Here is a 24,622-nt window from a genome sequence, read left to right as displayed (position 1 = left end):
GACTTCTCCCAGAGGAGTTCTTTGAACTGTTCCCAGCTCATGTTATCCAATGCTGCACAAATCTTCTCATAGTGACAAAATTTAACAAACAAGCAGAGAAAATTAAAATCATGAGCAGGTAAGCCCATGGAGAGAAGAGCCAGTCCAATTGGAAAAATCAAATTTGAAGGAAGTTTCTAGCCTCCCAGTGTGACAGTGTTGTGCACTTTGTGCTCTATGGGTATATGAAGCTGACTGGAGTAGGTCTCGTATTCAAAAGTTAGAAGGAAACAGTGTGAGTTCAACTCTGATGACCAGTTCTCACATTTAAGGGCTTTAAATAAAAATTTAGGATTTTAGTGTTAGATGTTAATTTTGTTTCAAAATCTTTCCCTAAATCTTATAGAAAAATAAGGAGAAAGTTCAAGACTTTTTTGCTTGCCTAGAGTCAGTGGTATAGGGAATTTGTTTTGAAACCACATTGTGGTTTTCAGTGGGGTTTGCTTTGCTTTGAGGTTTTGTTTGTTTTTGAGGCAAAGAAGATCTTAGTAAGAGAACTGTCTCCCCAGAGATCACTGCACCAACACATTTAATCTCTAGGATTACATTTCTTTGTCAATTGTCAGAGTGCTTTGAGGTTGACACATTTACCTCATTTGAGGCATTATCCTACGAAGAGTTACAAAAATATTGGTGAAGGGAAAGTGGCAGTCAGTTGAACATTTCCAATCCCTACTTTTTTTCACAAAGCACCCTGCCATTAGCCTGTTAATATCAGGCTTCCAATTAAAGCTCTGTATGATGGTACTGAGAGACCTGAGCAACGAGCACAACAGAGTCCTGAGTATACAAGTTAAAGTAAATGCACAAGTACACTACTACAGACATGTGAAAAATATCAGGTCTGACACCTCTCAGCATGTGTAGGTAGTAAGCCATGCAAATTCAGAAATGTTCTTTCACTAGCCAAGTACAGTAACTGTAGCCAGAAAAAGTATGCAGAGAAGAACATGAAAGAAAAACTTTCTTTCAAAGAAAGTATGCCATGACTCAGAAAACAAGATTTTGGTCATATCTGGCATTAACATAATGCCAATAAGCAAAAATTAATTCAGCAGTAGTCTCAGAAAAAATACTCACTGTACAAACAGGAAACAAAGCACCAAACACATAATTTGGCAGTGGTTGAAATGTGTGAAGACGTGCTCAGTGCTGTGGAAGAGAGGATAGCAAACTTGCCAAGCTAAATTTAAACTAAACAGTGGACAAACTATCACTCTGCCAGGGAAAGCCAAACTGCAATGCCAAGGAAAATTTAAAGGTTAAAATATCAGGGAATATAGCGATTACTGAGAAATATGTTTTGATTGATGGATGTATTTATTTACAGTTAAACTTGCTAAACAAGTGGCAAGTGATGACCTCGGTAGAACTACAGACAAAACAATTGCTACTGAAAGAGCATGCATGCAATTTTAGCTTTTCTCTAGCAAAGCTGCAGAAAAACTTAATGTTTTGGAAAGAAAACAAGTAACAACTTTTGGATAAGTTACTCCAAGAATTAGACTGCTTGTGTCACTCAGTCCAGAAGAGCTTTATGAAGTTCTTTTTGAAGAAAAAGAAAAACCTACAATAACCTATATTTCTAAAGTAAGAGAAAAAGTTAGGCAAATAGACAGAATCCTTGTCCTGAAGTACATAAAGCTCAGTAACCAACTGGCCAGTCAGCCTTGCCTCAATCTCTGGCAAGGTAATGGAGCACCTCATTCTGGAGGCCACCTCTTTTCACATGGATGAGAAGGAGGAGATCAGGAGTAGTCAGCATGGATTCACTAAAGGTAAATCATGCTTGACCAACCTGATTGCCTTCTACAATGAAGCAACTACCTGTATGGATGAGGGGAGAGCAGTGGGTATTGTCTACCTCAGCTTTAGCAAGGCTTTCAACACTGTCTCTCACATCCTCATAGGCAAACTCAGGAAGTGTGGAGTGGGTGAGTGGAGAATGAGGTGGATTGAGAACTGGCTGAATGGCAGTGCCCTATGGCACAGAGTCTAGTTGGAGGTCAATAGTGGTGTCCCCCAGGGTTCAATACTGGGCCCAGTATTGTTTCAGTTATTCATCAATGTCTTGGATGAAGGGACAGATGCCTTCTCAGCAAGTTCACTGGCAACACAAATCTGGGAGGAGTGGCTGATACCCCAGAGGGCTGTGCAGCCCTTCAGAAGGACCTCAACATGATCCAACAGGAGAGATGGGCAGAGAGGAACCAACTGAAATTCAGCAAAGGCAAATGCAGGGTCCTCCACCTGGGGAAGAATAACCTCAGGCACTGGTACAGGCTGAGGGCTGACCTCCAGAAAGCAGCTCTGCAGAGAAGGACCTGGGGGTCCTGGTGGACAACAAGCTGTCCTTGAGTTAGCAGTGCTCTTGTGGCCAAGAAGGCCAATGGTATCCTGGAGTGTATTAGGAAGAGCATTGCCAGCAGGTTGAGGGAGGTGATCCTGCCTCTCTACTCAGCCCTAGTGAGGCTGCATCTGGAGTGCTGTGTCCAATCCTGGGCTCCTCAGTATGGAGAGACATGTATATAATGTCAGTGTCTGTAAGTATCTGAAGAGGGGTTGTCAGGAAGATGGAACCAGGTCCTTCTTCTTGGTGCCAAGTAAGAGGAGAAGAGACAAAGGGCAGAACCTGATGCACAGGAATTTCCACCTGAATATGAAGAAGAGCTTCTTTACTGTGCAGGTGACCATGTACTGGAACAGACTGATCAGAGAGGTTGTGGAGTCTCCCTCACTGCAGTTATTCAAGACCTGTCAATGCAATCCTGTGCAATGTGCTCTGGGATGAACCTGCTTGAGCTGTGAGGTTGGACCAGGTGACCCACTGTGGTCCCTTCCAATCTTACCCAATATGTGATTCTGTGAAAACTCAGCCAAGATGCTTGGTTGCCTACAAACAATTTAAACAAAACACCCTCAAGAATTGACTGCCAGATGCATGCAACAAAAGGAATATCATCTGATTGGGATAAAAGTAATGATTTTCTTACAATTTGGTACCAAGAAAAAATATCAGCAATTTAGATAGAGTGCTCCCTACTGTGGTAAGAACATTAGTAACAGAACAGAGGGACTGAGAATGCTCCTGAGGACCTGACTTGGGGAATACATGAAGCCTCACAGCACAGTAGCTGTTATATTAGAATGTCATCTACCAGGAAAATTTGTATGACTGTGAAGACAACTGGTTGAATTATTCTTGTGTCTTCTAGAAGTAGCCAACAAAGCTAAACTAAAATGTTTGAGAAGTGCAACAGCATGAATGGCAGACCTGCTCAAAGGTCTATGATACAAGGCTGGAAAAGTCCCCACAAAAAAGCCCATGCCTGTAGCTCTCATCATATGCTGCCTGCCCAACAGAAGAATTTGAGAACCAAAGGCATCTATGTCCTCAGTCCAACAGAACTAGAAGTAAACATCCATCAAGGCACCTCTGAGCTAATTTCCAGGCAGAAGCCATGGAGAAACTGTGAGTAAGCAAAGAAGTGGGATAAACTTTACCGGTGTTCACACTCACTCTTCTGGGTGGAGAAAAGAGAAGCCTCATCTTCTCAAGTATCCCAAACTCTCACTATGGATTGAGTGCTCAATATAGCATCACTTATGAAGACACTGAAACCTTCAATAAGTCTTGTGTCAGAGAGTTCAGGAGCTGATTGCAACATGTATCGGAGTGTCCAGAATGAGAAGAATGCCTTTGGGCAGAGACAGATGCTGTTTACTATGAAAATATGACTGTGATAGAGATCAGGGACTTGATGTCCAGTGGAATATATGGATGGGAACAAGATGCAAAAAGAGACAACGAAAATACACAACTTCCAAATGTACAATGGAGCGAAGTGGCAAGGGTGAGTGGCTTGACTGAGAGAAAATGCACTGAAGTAGAACGTAGACATTTTAACTAGGGCTATACAGAGCTGACCTACTCTTTGCTGCCCAGCACGGAAGGCCAGACACCCTACAATAATTTATCCACTTCTTTATCATTGCAGATTTTTTTCTGCTAACTATACAAACATTCTTATTGCAGGCAGTTTCTTAGTGTGCTGAGAACTGAGTGAACTCCTGAACTCCCAAGTGATGACTGACATCCATGAAGTGATAAGGCATTTCATCAGGCACAACTTGCTATCTCATTCCACCACCTCACAACCAACAGCATTCTAATCATATATTAGTACTTCAAATTATAAATACACTATCTGTGTCCTTCAGTGTGGTCTTAGGTTTACTGTAAGTACTATGAGTGGTATGAGAAACAGTCAAGAGAGCCAGGTAAAGGTTGAAACCATACTTGTAAGCAAGAGACTACATGAAGTCATAATCAAAATGCCTCATCAGGATTATTTGCTGAATATAAAAGAGGCAGCTTTACTAAGAATTGAGGAGATCTCTTTGGGGTTGGGAGCTTCCTGTGTTGGCAGTTCCTTGTTGTGTCTCAAGGAATGTTGATCACAGGAGGCACTAAGCTCTTCAGCATTCAGAGCACAGCAGCATCCAGCCCTCACCTAACCTGTCCCTGGGCAAAAAGGTATTGGCTTTGATCAGATAAACCTTTGTCATGTAAGGGAGGAAAGGATTGGCACTGGGACTGCAAATGTGGTAATTTACCTGCTACAAGCACAAAGCCTGAAGAGTAGATGTAATACAGGCAGAGTGCCCTCAGCTAGGGGCTGGTCAGAGAGGAAGGAAACGCAAACCAACTAGGTGACCACAGTGACCAGCTCAGTTCTGCCATCCCAGCAGAACAAATTGCAAAGCCACCTCCTCTCTTCCTCCTAAAGGGTGGAGCTCTTTTTACTGTCCTGATGTTTTTTTCCTTTTCTTCTTTTTTTCCAAACCTTTTAATATACCAAGTATGGAACTCTAAAGACAACAGTTTCCACAGCAGCAAAGAGGTGGTGAGTCATGTAACAAAATAAGGTAGCAGCAGCAAATATGAGTGTTGGTGCAGGTGTTTATATATGTTTAGAAAGAGAGAGGTTTTGTAGGGCCTGTGCAAGGATATTAACCATGTGAGTTACAGCATTTGAACTTGGGCTTGATAATTCAGACTATGATTGTGGAAATAGTAAAGAGGAGTTTCTAGGGTATTTTAATCAATATAAGCTTAACCATATGTATGAGTTAATGAAACCCTGGTCTGATGAACAGCAGAGGGATTCCAGGAACACTTAAAAACTTGCTGTCACGGTTTCACTTGCCATATGCAGCACTGGTTCATGTCAAGAAAAGAGAGCAGCTAAGCCTTTATTCTCCAGTGTTTCTTCTAGTATGTCTACAACAGTAACCTTGAGCTCATGGCCAGCCTTCACAAAAACGCTACAGGAAAACAGATGGTGAATCATCGTGGTAGTATGTTCAGGGAATGATTTCACATTTCCTGTACGAGTAGCAACACCACCTAAAATTTAGCCAATTATTGGCTTTCTCTTTATATACTGAGATATGAAATATAAAAGACATTAATCTGTGTATTCGGTGCATCCTAATATAGCAATCTGAATAATGGAGCAGAGGTATTGTAACTTTTATTCTCTTTTCTTCAGGAAGTCTCTAGTCAACCATTTCTTAGAAGTGGAAAATTCAGAGCTCCCAAGTGCTCCATGATCTAAACAAGACCAACTGCTGTTATGAATGGAAGCCTTCCATAAAGAATAACCCCACACTTTTCTGTCTCTCTTGGTGCCTGAGGCTTGAGACAATACCAGCATGAGTCTTCAAGCTGTTTATGATGTTGTAGGTGAAAGTGGTAGGTTGGGACAAAAGGTGAAAGGAGAGAGGTATGAGGTGGCAAGTGTAGAAGCAAGAAAATCTTTTAGCAATTGGAAAAAAAGGAAAATGAAGCCTAAACAATGGGGAAATGAGAAGCTAATTCAGACATTGCATAGCAGACTACACAGTTAGGCAGCACTGGAATATACAGTGGTCTAGAGTTGTCAGAGTTGAAATATACTTGCAAAGGTGAAATAATAATTTTATGTGCTCCTGATCTGTATTATGCCTTCTCCACCCAGGCCATCCCTTCCTCTGTCTCCCAAGAGGATCTACGAACACACCTCTGTTTACATTACCTTTACAATCAGAAAAGAAAAATGTAATTTTGCTCTGTTGAGGACTGCCTGTGACTTTAAACAACAAACTTCAAGACACTGACACATCAAAACAAGTATTTTAGTGGGCTTCAGAGTCTAGATGAGTATCATAAATCTTGGTGTCATGGGTCTTTCAAGTTTGCCTCCAACAGGGGTTCCTGTTAAATGGACACAGACATTTATGTTGGTCGTTCCTTTTCAGGGAACTCAGGGGCATTTCAGGAACTTGTTTGGGATATCAGAGTGCATGTTCATCTCCATGTGTGTGTGTTCTCTGGGTCTCCTATTGGATAAAATAGCCAAAACTCTTGGTGGATCTCATAGACTAAGCAGCTCGAGAGGGTGTCAGTATTTAAATAAGACACCTTTATTCAGCTTGTTCCCATTTTAAGTGGTCTTTAATCCTGGTGATACAGGCATATATCCTCTCTTTTAAGTGGGAATTGTCACCAGGGCTCTAAAATAAAAACCAGCTGTCTCAGGGTGCTCAGCTGATGGTATATGCCTCTTTTTCACTACAGGCAGCGCTCAATGGGGTTCCAAGGAGATGCACTTTTCCTTGGTTTGTACCAACAGCAATGCCTCCGGGTGGTGATGGCAGCAGGTTTCCGCACTGCCAGGGCATGCTGCGTTTCTGATTCCTGGCTATCTGTGGCCAAGGGACATTGATTGCAGTCTTGAAAACCTTTTTGGAGTCATGGCCCCATTGTCCTGACAGATGCAGTAGGTTATGTGAGGCCCACCAGAAGAACCTCTCTGTTCCTGAGCGAACCTGTCCCTCGGGCAGCAGGACAGCTGCTTGCTCTACAGCAAAGGGGGCAGAACAAACTAGGGAATGGACACTTCTGAAGGCCTCAGCATAAGAGATAGTGTCGCTAACACTTGGGAAGACTGTTAAAGCCAGAAAGCCTTGAAATTTCCAGTGACAAGAGAAGGAGGCAGCCAGGGCCTGTACCCATGTGCAGTGCCTGCACAACAAGGGGACACCTGCACCCCATCTCCCTTCTGTAGATTGCATCTCCTCTCTCCATGGCCTGTGGCAGGGATGTGTGAAGGGTTGCAGTTCTGGGTTTCATGTGTAATGAACAGAGCTTGAGCGGTGGCAGATCCTCACGAGGGCTGGATGGAGGCAGCCATGAGGATGGAAAGGCAGCCTGCTGGGGTAGTGTAGCTCTTCTCCAGCACATGGCCCACAATGTTTACCCTACATCCAGCAATGCTAATAAGGAAGAAGTTACTGCTCCCTCAGCATATCACATTACCCCCCTGTTTCAACTATCCATCATTTCTGACTTGTATCAGCTCTGCCTCCTTTCCTCCAGCAGATTTATACATATGGACCATGAGGTCCGCTCCTTCATGTGAGAACCCCAAGAAAGTGTGCAGAATGGGAACATCATATGTAGAAACAACTTCCAAGGGGAAGGTCCCCCACAGTCGGTTCAGGAGACAGCACCTGCTGAGACTCTGCTGGGAAAAACCTGTGACAGCAAAAGTCGGAGAGAGGTGGCCTTTCTCCTTTGTCACCTGAGAGAGGTGTATGTGTGACTGACTATTGACAACAAAAGCAGGCACTGACTTTGAGAGGGTGCTGCAGGCTGGAGACATCCAGCTTCACTATTCAGAAACGCCACCATCAAGATGAGACTGGTGCAGAACAGCAGTGAAGCTCAAGGAGATACATACTGGACATCCACAAACCAGAAGCCACTTTTAAAACTCCTCTTCGGGCTGTCTTAGAAACTGGAAATAATAATAATGTTGTCTTTCCTCATCAAAGTCTGACTGGGCTGTATCAGCAGTAAAGTATGTGCAGACCTTCCATGCGAGTCAATATTAAACAAGACTGTTTGCTTATTATATTGCTATGTTAACTCTGTAACTGGTTATGTCACCACAAATCATGTGGCAGTCTTAGGGTTATTTTTCTTCCTCCTGAGAGGCAACGTGAAGTTTTTTTCCCTTTAGAACTGATTTTCTCTTCTAAATCTGACTACCCAAACAGTCATTCTGTATCCTGCAGTTTCCTTAGTCCTACAAACCAGTCTTTGGAAGGGCAGATCCAGTATTGCAAGAAAGCTTCCCCTGCCCCTTATAGGAAAAACGCTTGCCTGTGCAGCAAAAGCATCATTCCTTCTGCTGGTACTGAGCAGAGACCTCTTCTTGTGGTTAGTGGTGACATCCACAGAGGTGTCTGGGTATTTCATTTGAGGAAGAACAGACTCTATGAGGTGAAGGACAGCCCAGCTTCTACAAGAAGGTCTGACATCTTGAACTGTGTTAGGTAAACTTCGTTAAAAACTGTAGAGTCCTTAGAAATTTCTTCTCCCCTTCAACTGAAGACTTTTCCCTAATATTGTCTTTCAACAACAAGTCCAAGAGCATGAAGTAATATCATCCCTGAAGGCCAGCTGGTTTGGTGGTACATGCCAAAGGAACTCTGTTTTCAACAGAGCTGAAGAAATAGGCCTCCAACAGTACAGATCGATTGCCCCACACAAGTGACCTGAGGCTCAAAGTAAGTTTATTGCACCTGCAGTTTTGGACAGATGGTAATCTGCATAGTTGAGTTTGATGAGATGATATCCAACAGCCTCATGTGCTGCCTCCCGTCACCAGTGAGAAGTGGAGCTCAAACAGGTAACATGCAAAATGCACGTGAAGGGGTGGGATCAGGGAATTCATTTTGTTTCCCTAAACAGTAATAAAAAATGCCCTCCTGATCTCAGTGCATTTGACATAACATAGTAAGAACGTGATTAGCACTTAATACTGTTTAATAAATATGCCCATTAACTTAGGCAACAGTAACCAGTACTGGCACAGATAAATAACAAACTTGACCAGTCAGTGGTGTGAAACAATCACAAGGAAGCAATACATTAATTCTGCTTCCCACTTTAAGGCTGAATTTGGACATCCCTCCCTAATACCCTGCAGAAGTCTTCTTCAAACACTGCAAATATATTTGGCTATGAAAGGAGTCTCTATTTCTTTATTTCGTATTTGTTGCTAAATGGGGGGCAAAACCCCTCATCTGTTATTTGGGGGGGCTGTGAGAATGGGAAGAATAGAATTAATTTGTGATCTGAAACTTTATAATGTGTTTTTTTGATCAGGTTTATAATTCATCAAGGCTTTGAAAGAAAAAGATTAAATGTCAGTTTTCAAATCCAAGTCACAGAGTAGACACTTTTGGCCCTTGGAGGAAGTTCCCGGGCTTAGGGACCCAAGGAATCCTGTAAAGCACCTGTAGAGGCTCCTCACAACTCCCTCTTGGTCCCCACTAAAGAACAGGGCTTGCCAAGCACCTGTCAGGGTTGGAGCTTGCTCTAACAGGTCATGTTGCTCAGCCAGGCCCCCCACAGTGTTTCAAAGCCTGTGTTGTTCTTTGCACTTCCACGGGATTGGTATCCACAGAGCCATTGATCACAGCACAACTGCCCTCCAGCATTCTCCTTCCTCAGACTTATATTCTTAAGGTTAGACACTGGCCAACAGCAGCTCACATACACAGCAACCCCAAGCACAAATACAGGCTGGGTGGAGAATGGATAGAGAGAAACCCTGAGGAGGACTTGGGGGTGTTGGTGGGCAAGAAGGTTGACATGACCCATACACGTGCACTTGCAACAGAGAAAGCCAAACATGTCCTGGGCTGCATCAACAGAGCGTAGCCAACAGGCCAAGGGAGGTAATTCTGCTCCTCTACTCCACTCTGGTGAGACCCCACATGGAGTACTGCATCCAGATCTGGGGTCCCAACATAAGAAGGAGGTGGAATGTTGGATCAAGTCCAGGGGAGGACAGTGAAGATGATCAGAGGTCTGGAGCAGCTCTCCTATGAAGACAGGCTAAGATACTTGGGGCTGCTCAGTCTGGAGGAGAGAGGGCTATGGGGAGACCTTATATCACCTTTCAATACCTAAAAGGGGCTGACAAGAGGGATGGAGAGGGATATTTTTACAAGAATGTAGAGACAGGATGAGGGGGAATGGCTTTAAACTGAAAGAGGGCAGGTTTAGATCAGATATGAGGAAGAAATTCTTTACTGTGAGGGTGGTGAGGTTACCCAGAGAAGTTGTGGATGTCCCATCCCTGAAAGTGATGAAGACCGGATTGGATGGGGCTTGGAGCAACCTGATCTAGTGGAAGGTGCTCCTGCCTGTGGCAGGGGAGTTGGAACTGATGATCTTTAAGGTCCTTTCTAACCCAAACCATTCTATGATTCAATGATTCTGTATGATTTGGCACTATTACTTGAGTAAATTAATAATTACTGCAGGGACTTTCCAAAGGCAGAAGAATAAGCTGTGCAGCTCCTCCCAAGCCCCTCTGAGGTAGTGCAGGGAGCAACTGGGTGAGTGGTGCTCATGAGATTTACTCAGTTCTGTTTCATTTGCCCTGTATCGAAGGCACCCAGTATATACTGTATCCTGAAAACTTGCTTGGCAAAGAGTGCCAGCAGCTGCACTAGGGCAGGACTCAGCAGAAGGAAGCCCATTAAATGACTTGCTGATGACCTTTGATTTGAGTACCAATATTTAGAAAGCAAATGTTTAAACCCATGCCATTAAGAATGGAAGCACAGCTTTGCCATGGGCAACTCAGGCAAGGGGTGCTGCTGAGGCAGTCCTGGGCAGTGCAGGGGAAGAAGGCAAACAGCCCTCTTCCCCTCCCCTTCCTCTCCCAGCAGAGCAGCCCACCCTGCCCATCATGCCCACACCAGGGAAGGGGCAGATATTTAGACCCCAACAAGGCAGGTGGCTGCTGCACCAAGAAGGGTGGGAGTTTTAGAGCTGTTTCAAGCCCAAAGGCAAAATAACTTTGGACATCCCTCCTGCCCACATTGCCTGAGACTCTGTACAAGTGGAGACTGTGCAACGAGAAGAATGCCTTCCAATCCAGCTGCCTGCTGTGACCAGAGCTCAGCTGGCCCTGTGGGACTGGCCCCAGCTGCTGGTGTTCTACCTGGCTGGTACCCTTATACTGATGGGACTTCATGAAATCAGTTGATGTTGGTCAGGTGCAGCAATAGGCCAAGAGAGTATTTTTCCCTCAGAGTGGTGCAGAATTAGCTCTGCTGGTCAGTTTATAATTGGGTACTTGCACTTAACAGTATTCTTTCTGTTGGATTTTTATAGTTTTGTCTCTTCTTTTTTAAACACGAAAAATAATCAGTCTTAAAATAAAATAATTTTGAAAAAAATACCCTGGAAAGTGATCTATAAAAAGAGAAAATCCTTGCCAGGGGGATGCCACAGCAGCGAGCCCAAGCCACAGAAAGCCCAGTTGAAGGCTTCCCTTTTCCGCAGCTACTCAGAGGTTAACCAGGGTCTGTAAGCAAACAGCTTAAAGAAGGAGCCCGGCTTAGTGCCTGGTGTCTTGGGCTGTCCCAGAGACTACCACCCTAATGCCCTTCCAGCAGCCCCTCCCTCCCAAAGGTGATGCTGGGCAAACAGAGCCAGCCCTCGCCCTCTCCCCACGCAGCAAGGAGCCTTCTGCGGGGACGGACTGGACCCGAGCTGGGGCTCAGGGACATCGCAGAAGAGGGTGTTTCTCTTCAGACGGGCGCAGAGCCATGTATATATAAACCCTGGAGCAGCAACCCGGGAAGATTGTTTAGCACAACCACACCTCGGCTCACTTGGCAGCACGGCGAGGCGCTGCCGGGAGTGCCGGCGGCTGAACCCCGAAGTACACGAGCGTGGAAGCGATCTGCCCATGGGCTCCCGCTGGCTGCTCATACTGATGCTGCTTCAGGCAGGTGAGTACCACCTCTCGGTCCCTCTGCCTTGCCATGCCTCCCCCCTGTCTGGGGACAGCCTTTCCCCTTGCAGTCAGCTTTGCCTTTTTCACAGCAGGCACCTCGGTGTGATTTGGCCAAGTGAGAAAAAAAAAAGTGTCACTGGACAATTTTCAACTTTACAGTGAGGGGCTGTGTAAGTGACCTGCCTGCCCACCTCACTTCCCAGCCCCAGCTGGGAATAATAGTTTTCTGCTACAGAGTTTTTAGTGTCCGTGTTTCATAAAAATACCTTCTTTTTATACCAGTAACTATGGAGTAAGCAGTTTTCAATTCGTCTGAACTTAAAATAATTTTTAAGAAGTCTGTTTATAAAAGCCAAAAATGACATAAAGCCCCTACACACGGAGACAACAGTAAACTGGCAGGTCTGAGGTTATACCTGCAGTAGAGTTTCAAAATAAAAAGCAAAACTCTGCTTTAATCTAAAGGCTGCCAGTGTAAGAAGGACATAGAAAGTGTAAGTTGTCAGATCCACCTTTGCTCACCTCTCTGCAGGTATGTTCCTAGCCAAGGTGTTCCATTGCTCCATTAGTAGTATAACTAATGATTGGACATGCTCCTAGTGGGAGATGTGGCTAGATGCAGGCTATTGTGGAGATGCAGACTTTTTCAAGGCTTTCCTAGCTGTGTTGGCTTGGCTGCCCAGCATATAAAAAGCAGTTTCAGTTCTTGGTCAAGTTATTAGCTGTGCACCTGAATATTAAAATGTACTTTCTGGGGCTGACCTCTCAGCTGCAGCAACCCGCTGCTGGCTCAAAATCCAGGCAGCTTTCAAAGAACAGGAACATCAGAGGCTGCCTGGATGCCTCTTGCAGAACATGTAGCCCTAAGCACACTAATTGAGTCTTTTGGACTCAATTTCCTTTGGGGCTTTCACTCTACTTCATGAGCCGGTCTGCACTGTAATTACAGTTCCTTGATCCTCAGAGATATCCCCAAAAGAAGAATGGCCTTTCTTCTGGGTGAGGTACAGTTACCTTACATCATTTTCAGCCAGTGGCCAACAGACCAAGTCCAGCAGTCCTGGCTTAAAAGGCCAGTGAAAGATAGCCATAAAAAATTCAATCTGCTCGTCAGGAAGCCAGAGTGCCTACAAAGAAGTTTTTGTCTCCATTGGAACAGTTTCAGGGTCTGCAAACTGCAACAGGTTAAAAAAGCATGATTTAGTTCCCCGAATCCAAAGCAGCTTACTGCTTGTGATTTCCCCTGAGGTGCCTGAGAGCTTGAGCCCCCTTCTAACTCTGAAGCCCTGCTGTTTAGACAAGGAAAATAAGTGGTCTTTTTAGTTTTGAATAACACCCATATAATGTGTTTTTAGTACGCAACCTGAACACTCAAGTAGTGTTTAGGTGAGCAGCGCTGTTACTTTTTCAGGAATGTGCATTTAATCCCCGAGGAATGCCCCAGGAAGCAGAGGGAGGCTCTGCTGAAACCCCATGCCGTGCCGGGGACAGCCCGAGGTGCGATCGCCGGGGTGAAAATGGTGGAGGATAGTGCCAGTTCCTGCTGGGGGCTTGGGCTGTGGAGAGGGAACAAAGCCCTGCTTTGTCCTTCATGAGGAGAGACCCTCGTTGTCCTCACTGGCACTTGGATTGGGCTTGGAGGGCGAGCTAGCCCAGAAGATGCCGGGAGAGGCCCAAGCAAGGGGATTAGAGGCTAGGTTTTAAAAGGAAAGCAGCTGTTTTAATAATAGTATTGAGTCCTTGGGTGGTTTAGGGGATTAATTAGTCCATGTTTGCACAACACTTTGAAGAGGTCAAGCGTGCTGCAATAACCAGGGGCAGGTGGCAAAGCAACTTCAGTGTCAAGTTCCCAGCTCCCAGGCATCACTTCCCTCTCCATCCAAGCGTGCCACGAATCCCCTTGTTTCTTTTTGGAGAGGTTGTGCATGGGTAGGACGAGCACATGGGTTAGGCTGTTGGTCTGAGGGGTTTGATGCTACTGGTGAGTAGCTTTGCAATTCAGGACAGAGTAGAGCAAAGCACTTGGTCCTTCACAGTAAGCCCAGGCATAAACTACTCTTATTTGTCACTATTGTTAGCATGATAAGCATCAGCATTTGCAGCTGAGCATCGCCGTGGTTTGAGTATTAGGGGCAGGGTACTCTTGGTTTCCATAACAGTACTGCAGAGTCTGTGGTTTCCAAAAAAGTTGCAAATTAACATGTGAAATCACAACACCAAAAGTTGTAACTCAGAAACGTCCAGACTGGCTTGGGTGGTAATTCAGACACTTCAGCTGACATAGAGTTCCTTTTTTTTTTTTTCCCCCCAAATTAATGTGGCCAACCTGTTATGACTTGATTGGAACTTAATAACGGAAGTGGATGCAAGTGTTGCCAGCACTTCCAAAGTCTCAAAAGAAAGGTGATATATGCATAGCTCTTGGCTAATGTAAGCACTCTGTGTATGTATCTATCGTACATACTCTTCTACGATATGTATGTACTGTACAGGCTCAGGGACTTGTAGCTATCCCTTAATGCAAACTAATAGTACTGTCAGCTTTTTGCCACCTGGAGAATGGGTTAAAACATCCTGGATAGCAGATAACGTAAGAAATTTTGGGCAACAAAGAAACCTCATTTTTTTCCAGAGAGCCCAGGTTAGGTCTGGTTGCGTGGTTGTACTCTGCTGCTTCATGTCCCACTTGGGACCACAGCATAGCTGGAAAACTTTCCCAGGTTTGGAAGTTCTGGAGTGCAGTGAAGCCTAGCTGGCTCTGCAAGGTGCCAGCGCAGGCCCTGCAAAGCTTAGCAGCTTGAGCTTTGTGATGTGCAAAACCAGGCATGCTGCTCCTGGGTGCAATAGAGCTGCAATCACAGACTAATCAACTGGAAATAGTAAATCTTGCTTGAATTGAGCTCCCTTAGAAGAAGTACCCTGCTTGGGTATTTCTGCATCCACCTCTTGGTCATCCCAGACCTCAGGCAAAGCCTCCTGCAGTTCCCCTTACCAGCTGAATGTCATGGCTAGTTAGATTGTTAGGGCTGCAACCAACTAACAAGTCAAAACCAAAACCATTTCCCTTTAAGGACTGTAGGAAAATCAGTGGCAGGTGAGTTTAATTCCTCTGTGTAGCCATGTCCTGTCTTTGCAGTTTGGGAAGGTGCTCTGGGAAAATCACATTCACTGCACACTCGAGGAATCATTGAATTGGCTGGAGCTATATCATGTGGCACGGGACGGTCTCCCTTGGCATATATTGGCTATGGATGCTACTGTGGACTGGGAGGACGAGGCTGGCCTAAAGATAAAACAGACTGGTAAGAAAAACATCATCTATGTGTCCAGAAGCACATAGATGGTGGCCTCCTCACCCTTCCCTGTTTGTACTACTGTGACTCCACAGACTCATTTCCTGCCTTGTGGAGAGGGAACTTAGTATATATGAACAGTACTGGGGATTTGTGGGTAAGGACCCACATATCACTTGGGATTTGAATGAGTGTTTAGCCTCTTTTCGGATGAGACCAAAGCTCTTGGGACCTTGTGCTATGTGGGGTAGAAGGCAAAGGGGAAACCAGGATATAATTTCCTGAAATAGCTGAATATGTATTCATAGAGAGCAAACTCTGTCTGACAAAAAGAGAGTGATCCAAGGTATTTGGAGGGTTATTTAGTCCAGGTCCTTAAAATGTCAGCAATGGGAATATCACTGTTTATTCTCTTGAAGAAATCCAGATTGTTGCAAGGAGGAATCAGTCAAACCTGTTGCCTTCATTGCCTGTTAGTTCACACTGAATCAGGGAAAAACGACAAGGGGGAGCATGGTGTTATTTCCCCCTTTTCTTCATTAGTGGGGGGAGATAATGTGCTTGTTATTCCCAAGACTACAAGCAATGTGTCTAGGAAATGTGGTAATCAGGTTTCTTTCGTGTACTTTGTGATTAGCATACATGTAAAGCTTGAGCACAGGTGTTCTCTGCAATCTCATCCAGTTTGAAATACCAAAGGCAGAGCACACAAGTCTGTCTTTGCCTAGTCAACACACCAGGCCTTACTGATAAGCAAGCCCTGCTTTTAGCAGTGCTGAAGGCAGTCTGCAGCTCACTGGAAAGGAAACTGAGCTTTCCAGAATACCCTGCTGCTGGAGACATTTCACATTGCTACAAAATTTTGCTGAATTGCCAGGTAAGATAAAGGGAGAGGAAAAAAAGGAAGAAAAGACGTCAAGGTTAAAGACCAGCTCCTCTGTGGGCATGAAAAAGAAGTTGTCCCTTAAAACTAATGGAGCTGCCTTCATTAACGCAGTGAGATGTTATTCTCCCAAAGCCATCTCATCATGCCCCTTTTTTTTATCCATGAAATATTTCTATGAACAGTCACTATGGGGCTCACAAATGATGAGTAACTACCTACAAAGGGTCATAGCTTTCAGGTGTATAGGTTTCTTTTAACTTTCAGTAATATCTCTTGATCTGCTTATTGCCATCTACAGCAGTGGATGTGAGGTGTCTAATTATTTCTGTTACCCTTTACCTGTTCTCATAATAAAGCCTTTAAAGTAAAACATGACTTCACTAATTTGGAGTACTGCTTTTATTGAAGGGCTGAGCAGAGGGACCTAAAAGCTGTTTTCCATAGAGGCTGAGTGACCTCCAAGTTTATGTGACTCCAGGAGATGCAAATAGTCAGCACTCCTAAAAAACAGAGAGTAAAATATGGCCACATATTCAGCAGCCAGTGTTTCTGCTGTTGTTTGAATCCCATTGGATATGGATTTTATCCTAAAAGCAGAAAATGAGACTTTGCAACTGGAAATGCCTCAAAATACCAGATAGTTTGTAAAAGGGAAGCTTGATCCTTTAAGTACAGTCATTATTATTCCTTAGCTGCAATGCTTGGCTGCAATAGAAAAACTGGGAGGTTTTATTTAGCTGGGAAGAACCAGCAATGCCCCACTAGATTTAGCCCTAAAATATTCTATTTTCTGTTTGTTAGAGAAATATTGATATGTGTTACAGGGAATGCTGCAAAGATCAGTGTGGTTGAGTACTCCATGCCTGTGAAAGTGACCACTTACTTTCCATATTTGCCATTCTAAAAAAGAAGGAAGCAGAGTGGCAAAAACTACTGGCCATGAATGACAAACACTGTCTGAAATTACCCACTCTCTTGACATTCTAGGTTTGTTACCGAGACCCTTACAAAAGGAGTAATTTTCTTGTGAGTAACTCAGTCAATCTGTCTAGACAGGGCTAGAATGCTTCTAAGCACCTCTCTTTTATTTGAAAAGAAAAAAGCCACTAAGTTAGCAATCCTTTTACAAGGTTTATTCCACACACTGACTTTGATGTGGTGTTGTCAGTAATTACCTTTTCCCTTTTGTTCCACTCTTACAGTCTCACCACTTCAAGACATAATGACATCTCTTCCACATCGTAAATAGATTATTTTTTTTTCTCCTTCTCCTTTCTGGTTCCCTGGGTTGCTGCAGCACCTATTTTGTAAAGCAGGACCTGGAGGGTGCTCAATGTTTCCCTGAAAACACCAATGCCATGAGAGGCAGGGTGGCATATATGACTCATCTAAGTCATAGGATCATTAAGGTTGAAAAAGATTTCTAAGATCATTGAGTCCAACCTTTAAGTCCTGGAAAACGCATAGGAAGGAGAACGATTTCTCCTCTGTTGCAAAGTTAAAGCAAAAGAAAAAGCCACACAGCAATGATGGGGCTGTTAACATGACAAATACAATGTGACAAATTCCTTATTTATTGGCCTTTGCTCCACAGCAGGGGTCTGGCCGGCTGATGCCTGGGGACCAGCCGGAGCTGTCTGTAGCCATTAGGGCTGTCTCATAGCCCAGAGGTGATGAACAGGTTGTTTACTATCTAGATGACACAGTTGTATTTGTTCTCCATACCTGTTGACCAGTGCTCTGCCATGATGTTGGCTGGCTCTGTTTGTGTTGGTGTTAGCAGGTTATTAAAAGCTTAACACCGCTCTGACCCAGGTGCAGCAAAGGGCATTTCCTGACAGGAGGGGACTATCTGAAGGTGGCAAAGGACAGCAAAAGGCTTCCTCAGTCTTTGCTCCCTGGCATCTCATCACATCTGAAACAGATGTTTGTAAAATATGAGCCAAAGTCTTCTCACTTTGAGTTGGTGTAAGCTACATGTCACCCTGCTGCAGCTATGGGTGTCATCAGGAGGAACTCCTGTAAGGGGAAACAGAACTGTGTCCCAAATCCTGTGGTCCTGCAGAATTTATGCAATTCTCCCTGATTTTGCCAAGCCAGATAAGGAGCAGTGAGTTCTCACAGCTAACTCGCTCACTGCTCTAGTGCTTATTTGCTTGTCCTTGCCTGATTCCCAGACCATCTTTTTACTCCAGCAATATCTGTTCTCTCTTCTCCTACTTCTTTTTGTGTTTGTACCCTCTGGCTATCCATGAAGAACAGTTTCTTTCCCTTGGCATAGGCTCTTAACACCTTCCTTTGCCCATCTACCTTCATGTTGTTCTTCCTCCCTACGTACCTCCATCCCTGACACCAACTTTCCCAATTTGCCTCTTGGTTTACTCCCCAGACCTCACAAACCCTGTGATTTCTACAGCTGGCACTCTGCCTCAGCTCAGCCTGATTGTGGCTCTCCACCATGGCCTCCTGTGCACTGTGTCCCATATATGAGACACCGATGATGGGCCTGCTCTGCTCTCTGTCATCCCCCTGAGGATGGATTAGGCTTTGCTGAAGCTTCAGGTCTTAGCCAGGATGCCCTGGGCTACAGCAAATCCTCCAGATGACACATACCCCAGTTGTAGCTCAGTGCCTTAGTCCATCCCTGCCATATTTTATGACACATTGCATATGGACTCAAATGTTGGAGAAAGCCGAGACTTTCACACTTTCCACAAGGCTGCAAATTCTTGTCTCCTTTAGCCTTTCATGTCTAACCCCTTCAGGACAAGCCTTGGAGGCAAGTGTTACCAGACCAACAAAGGTCTGACCCACAGCCTGCTAGTCTTGTCATGTCCAATGGAACTAGTTCCATAGGCTGGGTAAGGTCTTCTCAATTATAGCAATTGCTGCAACTCCTCATGGGAAACATGTATGTCCCATAGGGCTTAGTCCCTTTCCAAAGTCCTTTGAGGAGCTGACATGGAAGATACTAGTCTGCTACAATTAACTTACATTTCTACGTTTCACAATGTAGTGAGCAGTCTGGTTGTAATCTTCACACAGCTTTCATCTTCGGAGGTAGAGAAAAAAGGCATTTAGCTTGCAGACTCATCTGTGGGATGAAATTGCTACTTTTAACCACTAAATTGGGACCTCAGTCAGTAGGGGAAGCAGACTGAACTAAATACAGCCTCCATATAATCACAGGGGTTACATGAAGGCTGAATTTGATCTGTTGTCTCTTTCACCTGATTCACCTGATCTGGTTCCAGGGATTTTGTTAGAATTTGCATCAGTGGTGAATTTTCTTTGCACTTCAAAAATTGGTGGGTTTTTTGTTTGTTTGTTTAATTCGTTTGGTTTGGTTTGGTTTGTTTTTTTCTCCCGGGCTTTATCACCTCACAGAGCCCACCACCCCTCATATCCATAAACGAATTCCTAAAAGGGCAAAATCCTCCTGCAGCAGAGGGTAATGAAGTTCATGATGCTCCTAAGTTCTCGAATAAGGTACCGGCAGCTCCCAGCACGTCCCTAGAGAAGCCCTATTTCTTGAACAAGAAATCCTTGTCCTTCTCGCAGTGTTTTTCCACTTTTCCACAGGGACATAATGATGGATCCCAGACTTTTATTGACTTTTCAGGTACATTGGCTTCAGGTCTTGAAGATAATCAAGATCTTCTACTGTTTTTGGTAAGCTACAAGCAGCCAGCACAGCCATGCTCCCTTTTGGTCAGCTCATCAACCTCTTGAACTGATTCACATTCACAGCTCCAGAGCTTCTCTAAAAGCTGTCCACTCATCATTTACCCCTAAACCCAGCCTGTCTCAATTCCTCCTGTTTAGTAGAGTAGTTTCTCTGTAGAGTCAGAGCAATTGCGCAGGGATGGCTTCTGGAAATACAGATCACTCCCATCTGCCTTCAGCCTCTGACTTAGCATCTTTGTTGAAACAACCTTTGTTATTCAGCAGAGAACCTCTTTAAGTGCAGAATCTTTTCTCAGTTTATTTTGAGTCCCTAAACTACCAGAATAAAATTCAAGTGGGGTCAAGTTTTATATTAATTCTGAAGTAATTGACAGTGAGAGTTATCTCACTTCCTAGTCTGTAGGACAGATGTCATCAGCTGAGCTACTCACCCTCATCCCCCTCTATGGTCAGCAAAATGCAATTGCACTTTCAAATACAATGGTTTTCACCTATGTTAGATCTCTGCAGCATGAAAATGTGAACTGTGCCCCAGACATGCATATAGAGAGCATTTAAGGATCTGAAGTTAACTGATACAAATTTAACCATTGAGACTGATGAACTTGTAGCCAGCCCTCAGAAAATGGATGGGCCAAAGAGCATGTGGCAGGTCCAGGTGAACTGAAGAGATGAAGCTTCTTGGTGATATTAAGGAAGGCAAAAAACTTCCTTTCAGTGACATTACCATGTCTTGACCATATGTGCCCTTTTGAGGGCAGAAGCTCAAAGGAAGAAGCACAGTGGTGATGGGAGCAAATATGGCATTAATGAGCTCCTGAGAGATGTGAACCTTCACACAGATGTCAGGATACTTGGTTCGTCAGCAGATGATTTACCGACAGCCAGGGGCAAACGGTGCTGTCATGAGCTGTGTGTGAGCTGAGCCGTCCTGGAGTATATGCAAACATGCAGGATGCAGGAGGACACCCAGCCTCTACCTTTTATTCTCTCCCAGGTGCTGCCACATGCACGACTGCTGCTACGACAAGGCAGAGAAGGCAGGCTGCAGCCCCAAGGTGCAGCGCTACCGGTGGGCGTGTGAGCAGAACACCGTGCAGTGCGGTAAGGAAATGTTTGCTCTTGTCGGGTGTGTTTCTCTCCCTCTGCAGGCACTAGGCTGACCAAAGAGTTTTGTGGGCCCCAGAGGCAGGTTTGTATATGCTGAGCTGCTCTCAAAGCTGCTTTAAGAAACATCTATTCTCTACCAACATCTGTGCCCATCCCTGGATTGATAGGCTTGCCAAGAGTCCCCAGCTAGAGGTGGGAGGAAAGCTGGAGCCCCAGCACCACCCATTCCAGGTAACCTGAGTGGTCCCCAGGCTGAAGAGTGAGAGTTGGGGCGTCCACAAGCCATCTCATTTTGGCAGGGGTGCAGATGCCTCTCTGTAGACCTTCTACTCACTGGCATTAAGCATTGCCTGCTCCTCACTGACCTCTTTCCACAGCTGTGCAATGATCTACAGGGGTGCTCTTTCCATTGCAGTTTTGGCCCTCCCTCCAACAGGACTGTTCACTTTTTTACTTACCCTTATGTGCTGCTAGGGAAGAGCCATGCTGTTTTGCATGGCTGCAAGACAGGTTAAACAGGGTGCCAGCCTGCATCTCTGCCTCATGTGGGGTTCCAGCCTAAAATCCCAAGGTTCCAGCAGGGATTTTGAAGCTTGTAGAATCAAATGCTCTTCAGTGCTCCAGGCATACAACGAGTGTAGGCTGTGCTGAGCTCTACAGCTGGTACCCAGTCAAGAAGGTTTGAATTACACAATCACAACCCGTCAGTGTCTTGCAGAGTTTGTTTTGACATGCACCAGATGACTTGAGTCTTAGTATTTGTCACTTCTAAGTCTTCAAGAAGTCCCTGGTGGTAAAATCCATTGTAGCACACTTTGAAAGTTTGAAAAGAAACACGAGAGTAAAACTTGTCCCCATAATCATCAAAGCTACTTGCTCAAACATTGAAAGATAACTCATCAGAAGACCATATTCTATTGGTGCAATCCTCAGCCTCGCTAACAGCTGAAAACATGCGAGGAGGTATGGGATGGGGCACAGCACATCTGCAGTTGCTCTTTTCCAAGTGCCAGAACAACCTATTAAATACAAAGTGCTGGCTAAGGAATGTTCCACTTTAATGTATAACTGCTCTTCCTTCTGCTTACCCACGTTTCCATAGCTGACTGATATCCTCTGCAAGTCATTTTTAAATGAAAAAAAAAAAAATCCTGTTTCTTTTTGCCGTGAGGGAACAAGCTGTGAATTTGAGATGTATCACTGAGTCCATGAGACATGTGCAGAGTCTGTCCCATAGGAGTGCAGTGGGCTGCAGTTGCTCTGACTTGGCTAACAAGCATTAGTTAAACAAATGCCATTAATTCCCTAACTGACGTCCAGGCAAGACCTGAGATACATCCATGAGGGCTTGTTCTCCACAAGCCCTCAGCAGGTTTTACTTCCCCTGATATACCCCATGGGGACGAACAACAGAAATGTGTTCTGAAGGCATATTTCCTACCCCAAGCTACAGCACAGCAGGTGTTACTGGGGTGCAAAGGTATAATGTCTGATCCCATTCAAACAAAAGGGATGAAGAATTAAATTTCCAGGCATGCTTGCTGGGCCCAGGGTAATGATGTCCAGAAGCTTTAGAAGCAGAATTGTTTGCACTGTCATTTCAATGCAATAGGAATTAAATGCCTGTTGCCTGACATTGTAACATAAACACAGACATTTTCATGTAAATTAAATAGAAACTCATTTTACCTGGGATTTCTCCTCCTTTTGCTACCGTTCAGTGGTTTTATTTGTGATATGAAAATAATTGGCAAAACCATATTCTTCAGTCCATATATGCCATAATCTGTAGGCAAATTGCATTCAATAAATATCTGAAATATAGGAAAGGCTGTAAGTTGTGGAGGCTGGTCAAAAAAAATCATTCTGCTCTAACAAATGCTGTGAAGCTAGGCTTTTGTACTCACATTAGATAGTGGCTAGCACAGCATAGGAAGAACTAAAGGAGCAGAGGGGCAAGATTGGTATATCACGCAGGATAGGTAGCTAAAAAAAAGTGACCTTAGTGCTAAAGAACTAGTTGGTAGGATCCTTGAAAACACTTTTTACCAGTAAATGTGTGATTGTTCAGACCAGCTTAGGAAACACAGGCTTTATTTATTTATCAGATACAGGGTTGATCCAGCAAAGTCCAGTGTAATCTGCAACAATTCCTGTACTCATTGCAGTTGGTTTTGGAGTGAAACTTTGCATGAAATTATATATTGAACTTTGCATACTGGAGGTTTTGTCAGTGTTACATAATCCATGGTAGCAGCCTCAAAGAAACAAGGCACTTTGCTTTGAAATAATATTAGCCCAATGGCTGCATTTGAGCCACCTAGAGGTGGGATGGGGTTCATTAACCCCAAATCAGTCATTTGCAATGTAGCCATCTAAGCTGTTGGCTTTGATGTTCCTTATGGTCCTTACTTAGTCATCTAGTCATGACTAAGTTGCATTCTCTATAGTTCTGTGTATGGCTTTGATCAGCTTTGTTAGCTGCTGGCTCATAAAATTCAGGTACCTGGCCCTGTTGCAGAGTTCCTTGGCTCCTCTGCCATGGTCAGAGAGAGATGTAACATTAACTAATGGAACATGAGTGAAGAATGCCCAGTGGGTGCTTCTATGCCCTCAGGTTTCTGCCTATGGGACACTCCTCCTTTCAAAGCAGCATTTTTTTCCTTTTGAAGTCAGTCTGTTTTGCAGAAGGAAGAATTAGAAGGGAAATTTACTGACTGAGGAAAGGTAGAATATTTTTAGTTCAGGCTAAGATAAAATAATTTTCTTCTTTAGCTCTGATTGCTGAATTAAGCCCCCATTGATCACAGAGCTCTAGAAGCAGGGAGTGCTCTGTACTGGGCAAATTTTTATAAGCACTGCCAATTTACATTTAGTTGCTACTTTGTGATGTTCTTGGTCTGTTGACAGAGAGAGGACAGGGGAGGGTCAGATCCACTCACAACATGACATGTTGGGCCTGCTGCCACAGCCTCTGATCCCTAAGAGTTGCTTTTTCAGGGAATTGTTCCTCCTAAAACTGTTTCTTGCCTTCAACTGATATAGAATCTCTATCATCCTCTGCTCACATTTTCTTTTGCAGGTAACCTGACAGACCAGTGTGAAAAAATGGTGTGCCTGTGTGACCAAGAAGCAGCCAAGTGTTGGGGAGCAGCCCCATACAACCCACACTTCATCCTCTGGCCAGACTTTTTATGTGGACGGACTCATCCCACCTGCCATGTCAGAAATGGGGGGCCAGAATAGTCTTTTTAGGACCTTTCTTCTAACCCTTTGAATACAAAGGTGCTGCAATAAAATTCTTCCTCCTTTCCCAGAGCTAACAATGGTGTGAGAGAATTTCTATCAGGCCAGGGTTTATGGGGAGGAGAGACAGACCAGGCAGGCGCTGTGGTGGAGTTGTCCTCCATGTGAGGCAACACATGGAATGTGTCGAGCTCTGTCTTGGGGTGGACAACGAGCAAGTTGAGAGCTTATGGGTTAGGGTAAAGGGGCAGACTAGTAAGGGTGACATCATTGTGGGTGTTTGCTCCTGGTCAGGAGGAGGAAGTGGATGAGGCCTTCTTCAGGGAGCTTGAAGCAGCCTCAGTCACAGACCCTCTTTCTAGTGGGGGACTTTAACTACCCTGACATCTGCTGGAGAAGCAACAGGTGACAAAAATAAGTAAGAGACTGGAACATCTCTCTTATGAGGACAGGCTGAGAGAGTTGGGCCTGTTTAGCATCGAGAAGGT

At 44.5% G+C, this 24,622-nt stretch overlaps 1 protein-coding gene across 1 annotated transcript; it reads left to right on the top strand.

Annotated features, from left to right (window-relative positions):
• Positions 1-11,734: 11,734 nt before the first annotated feature.
• On the top strand, positions 11,735-24,208 carry LOC127467231 (phospholipase A2-like). The gene is made up of 4 exons (XM_051778941.1): positions 11,735-11,907; positions 15,049-15,214; positions 20,776-20,882; positions 23,971-24,208. Exons 1-4 carry the CDS (start codon positions 11,865-11,867, stop codon positions 24,132-24,134), a joined length of 480 nt encoding a protein of 159 aa, XP_051634901.1. The 5' UTR covers positions 11,735-11,864; the 3' UTR covers positions 24,135-24,208.
• The last annotated feature ends 414 nt before the right edge of the window (positions 24,209-24,622 follow it).

The sequence above is a fragment of the Manacus candei genome, unplaced genomic scaffold (assembly GCF_025592945.1).
Source record: "Manacus candei isolate 608988 ecotype Guabito, Panama unplaced genomic scaffold, ASM2559294v1 h1tg000014l, whole genome shotgun sequence".
Classification (NCBI taxonomy): Eukaryota; Metazoa; Chordata; class Aves; order Passeriformes; family Pipridae; genus Manacus; species Manacus candei.
The sequence above is the reverse complement of the archived record's forward strand: the minus strand, read 5'-3'. Positions and strand labels throughout refer to the sequence as shown.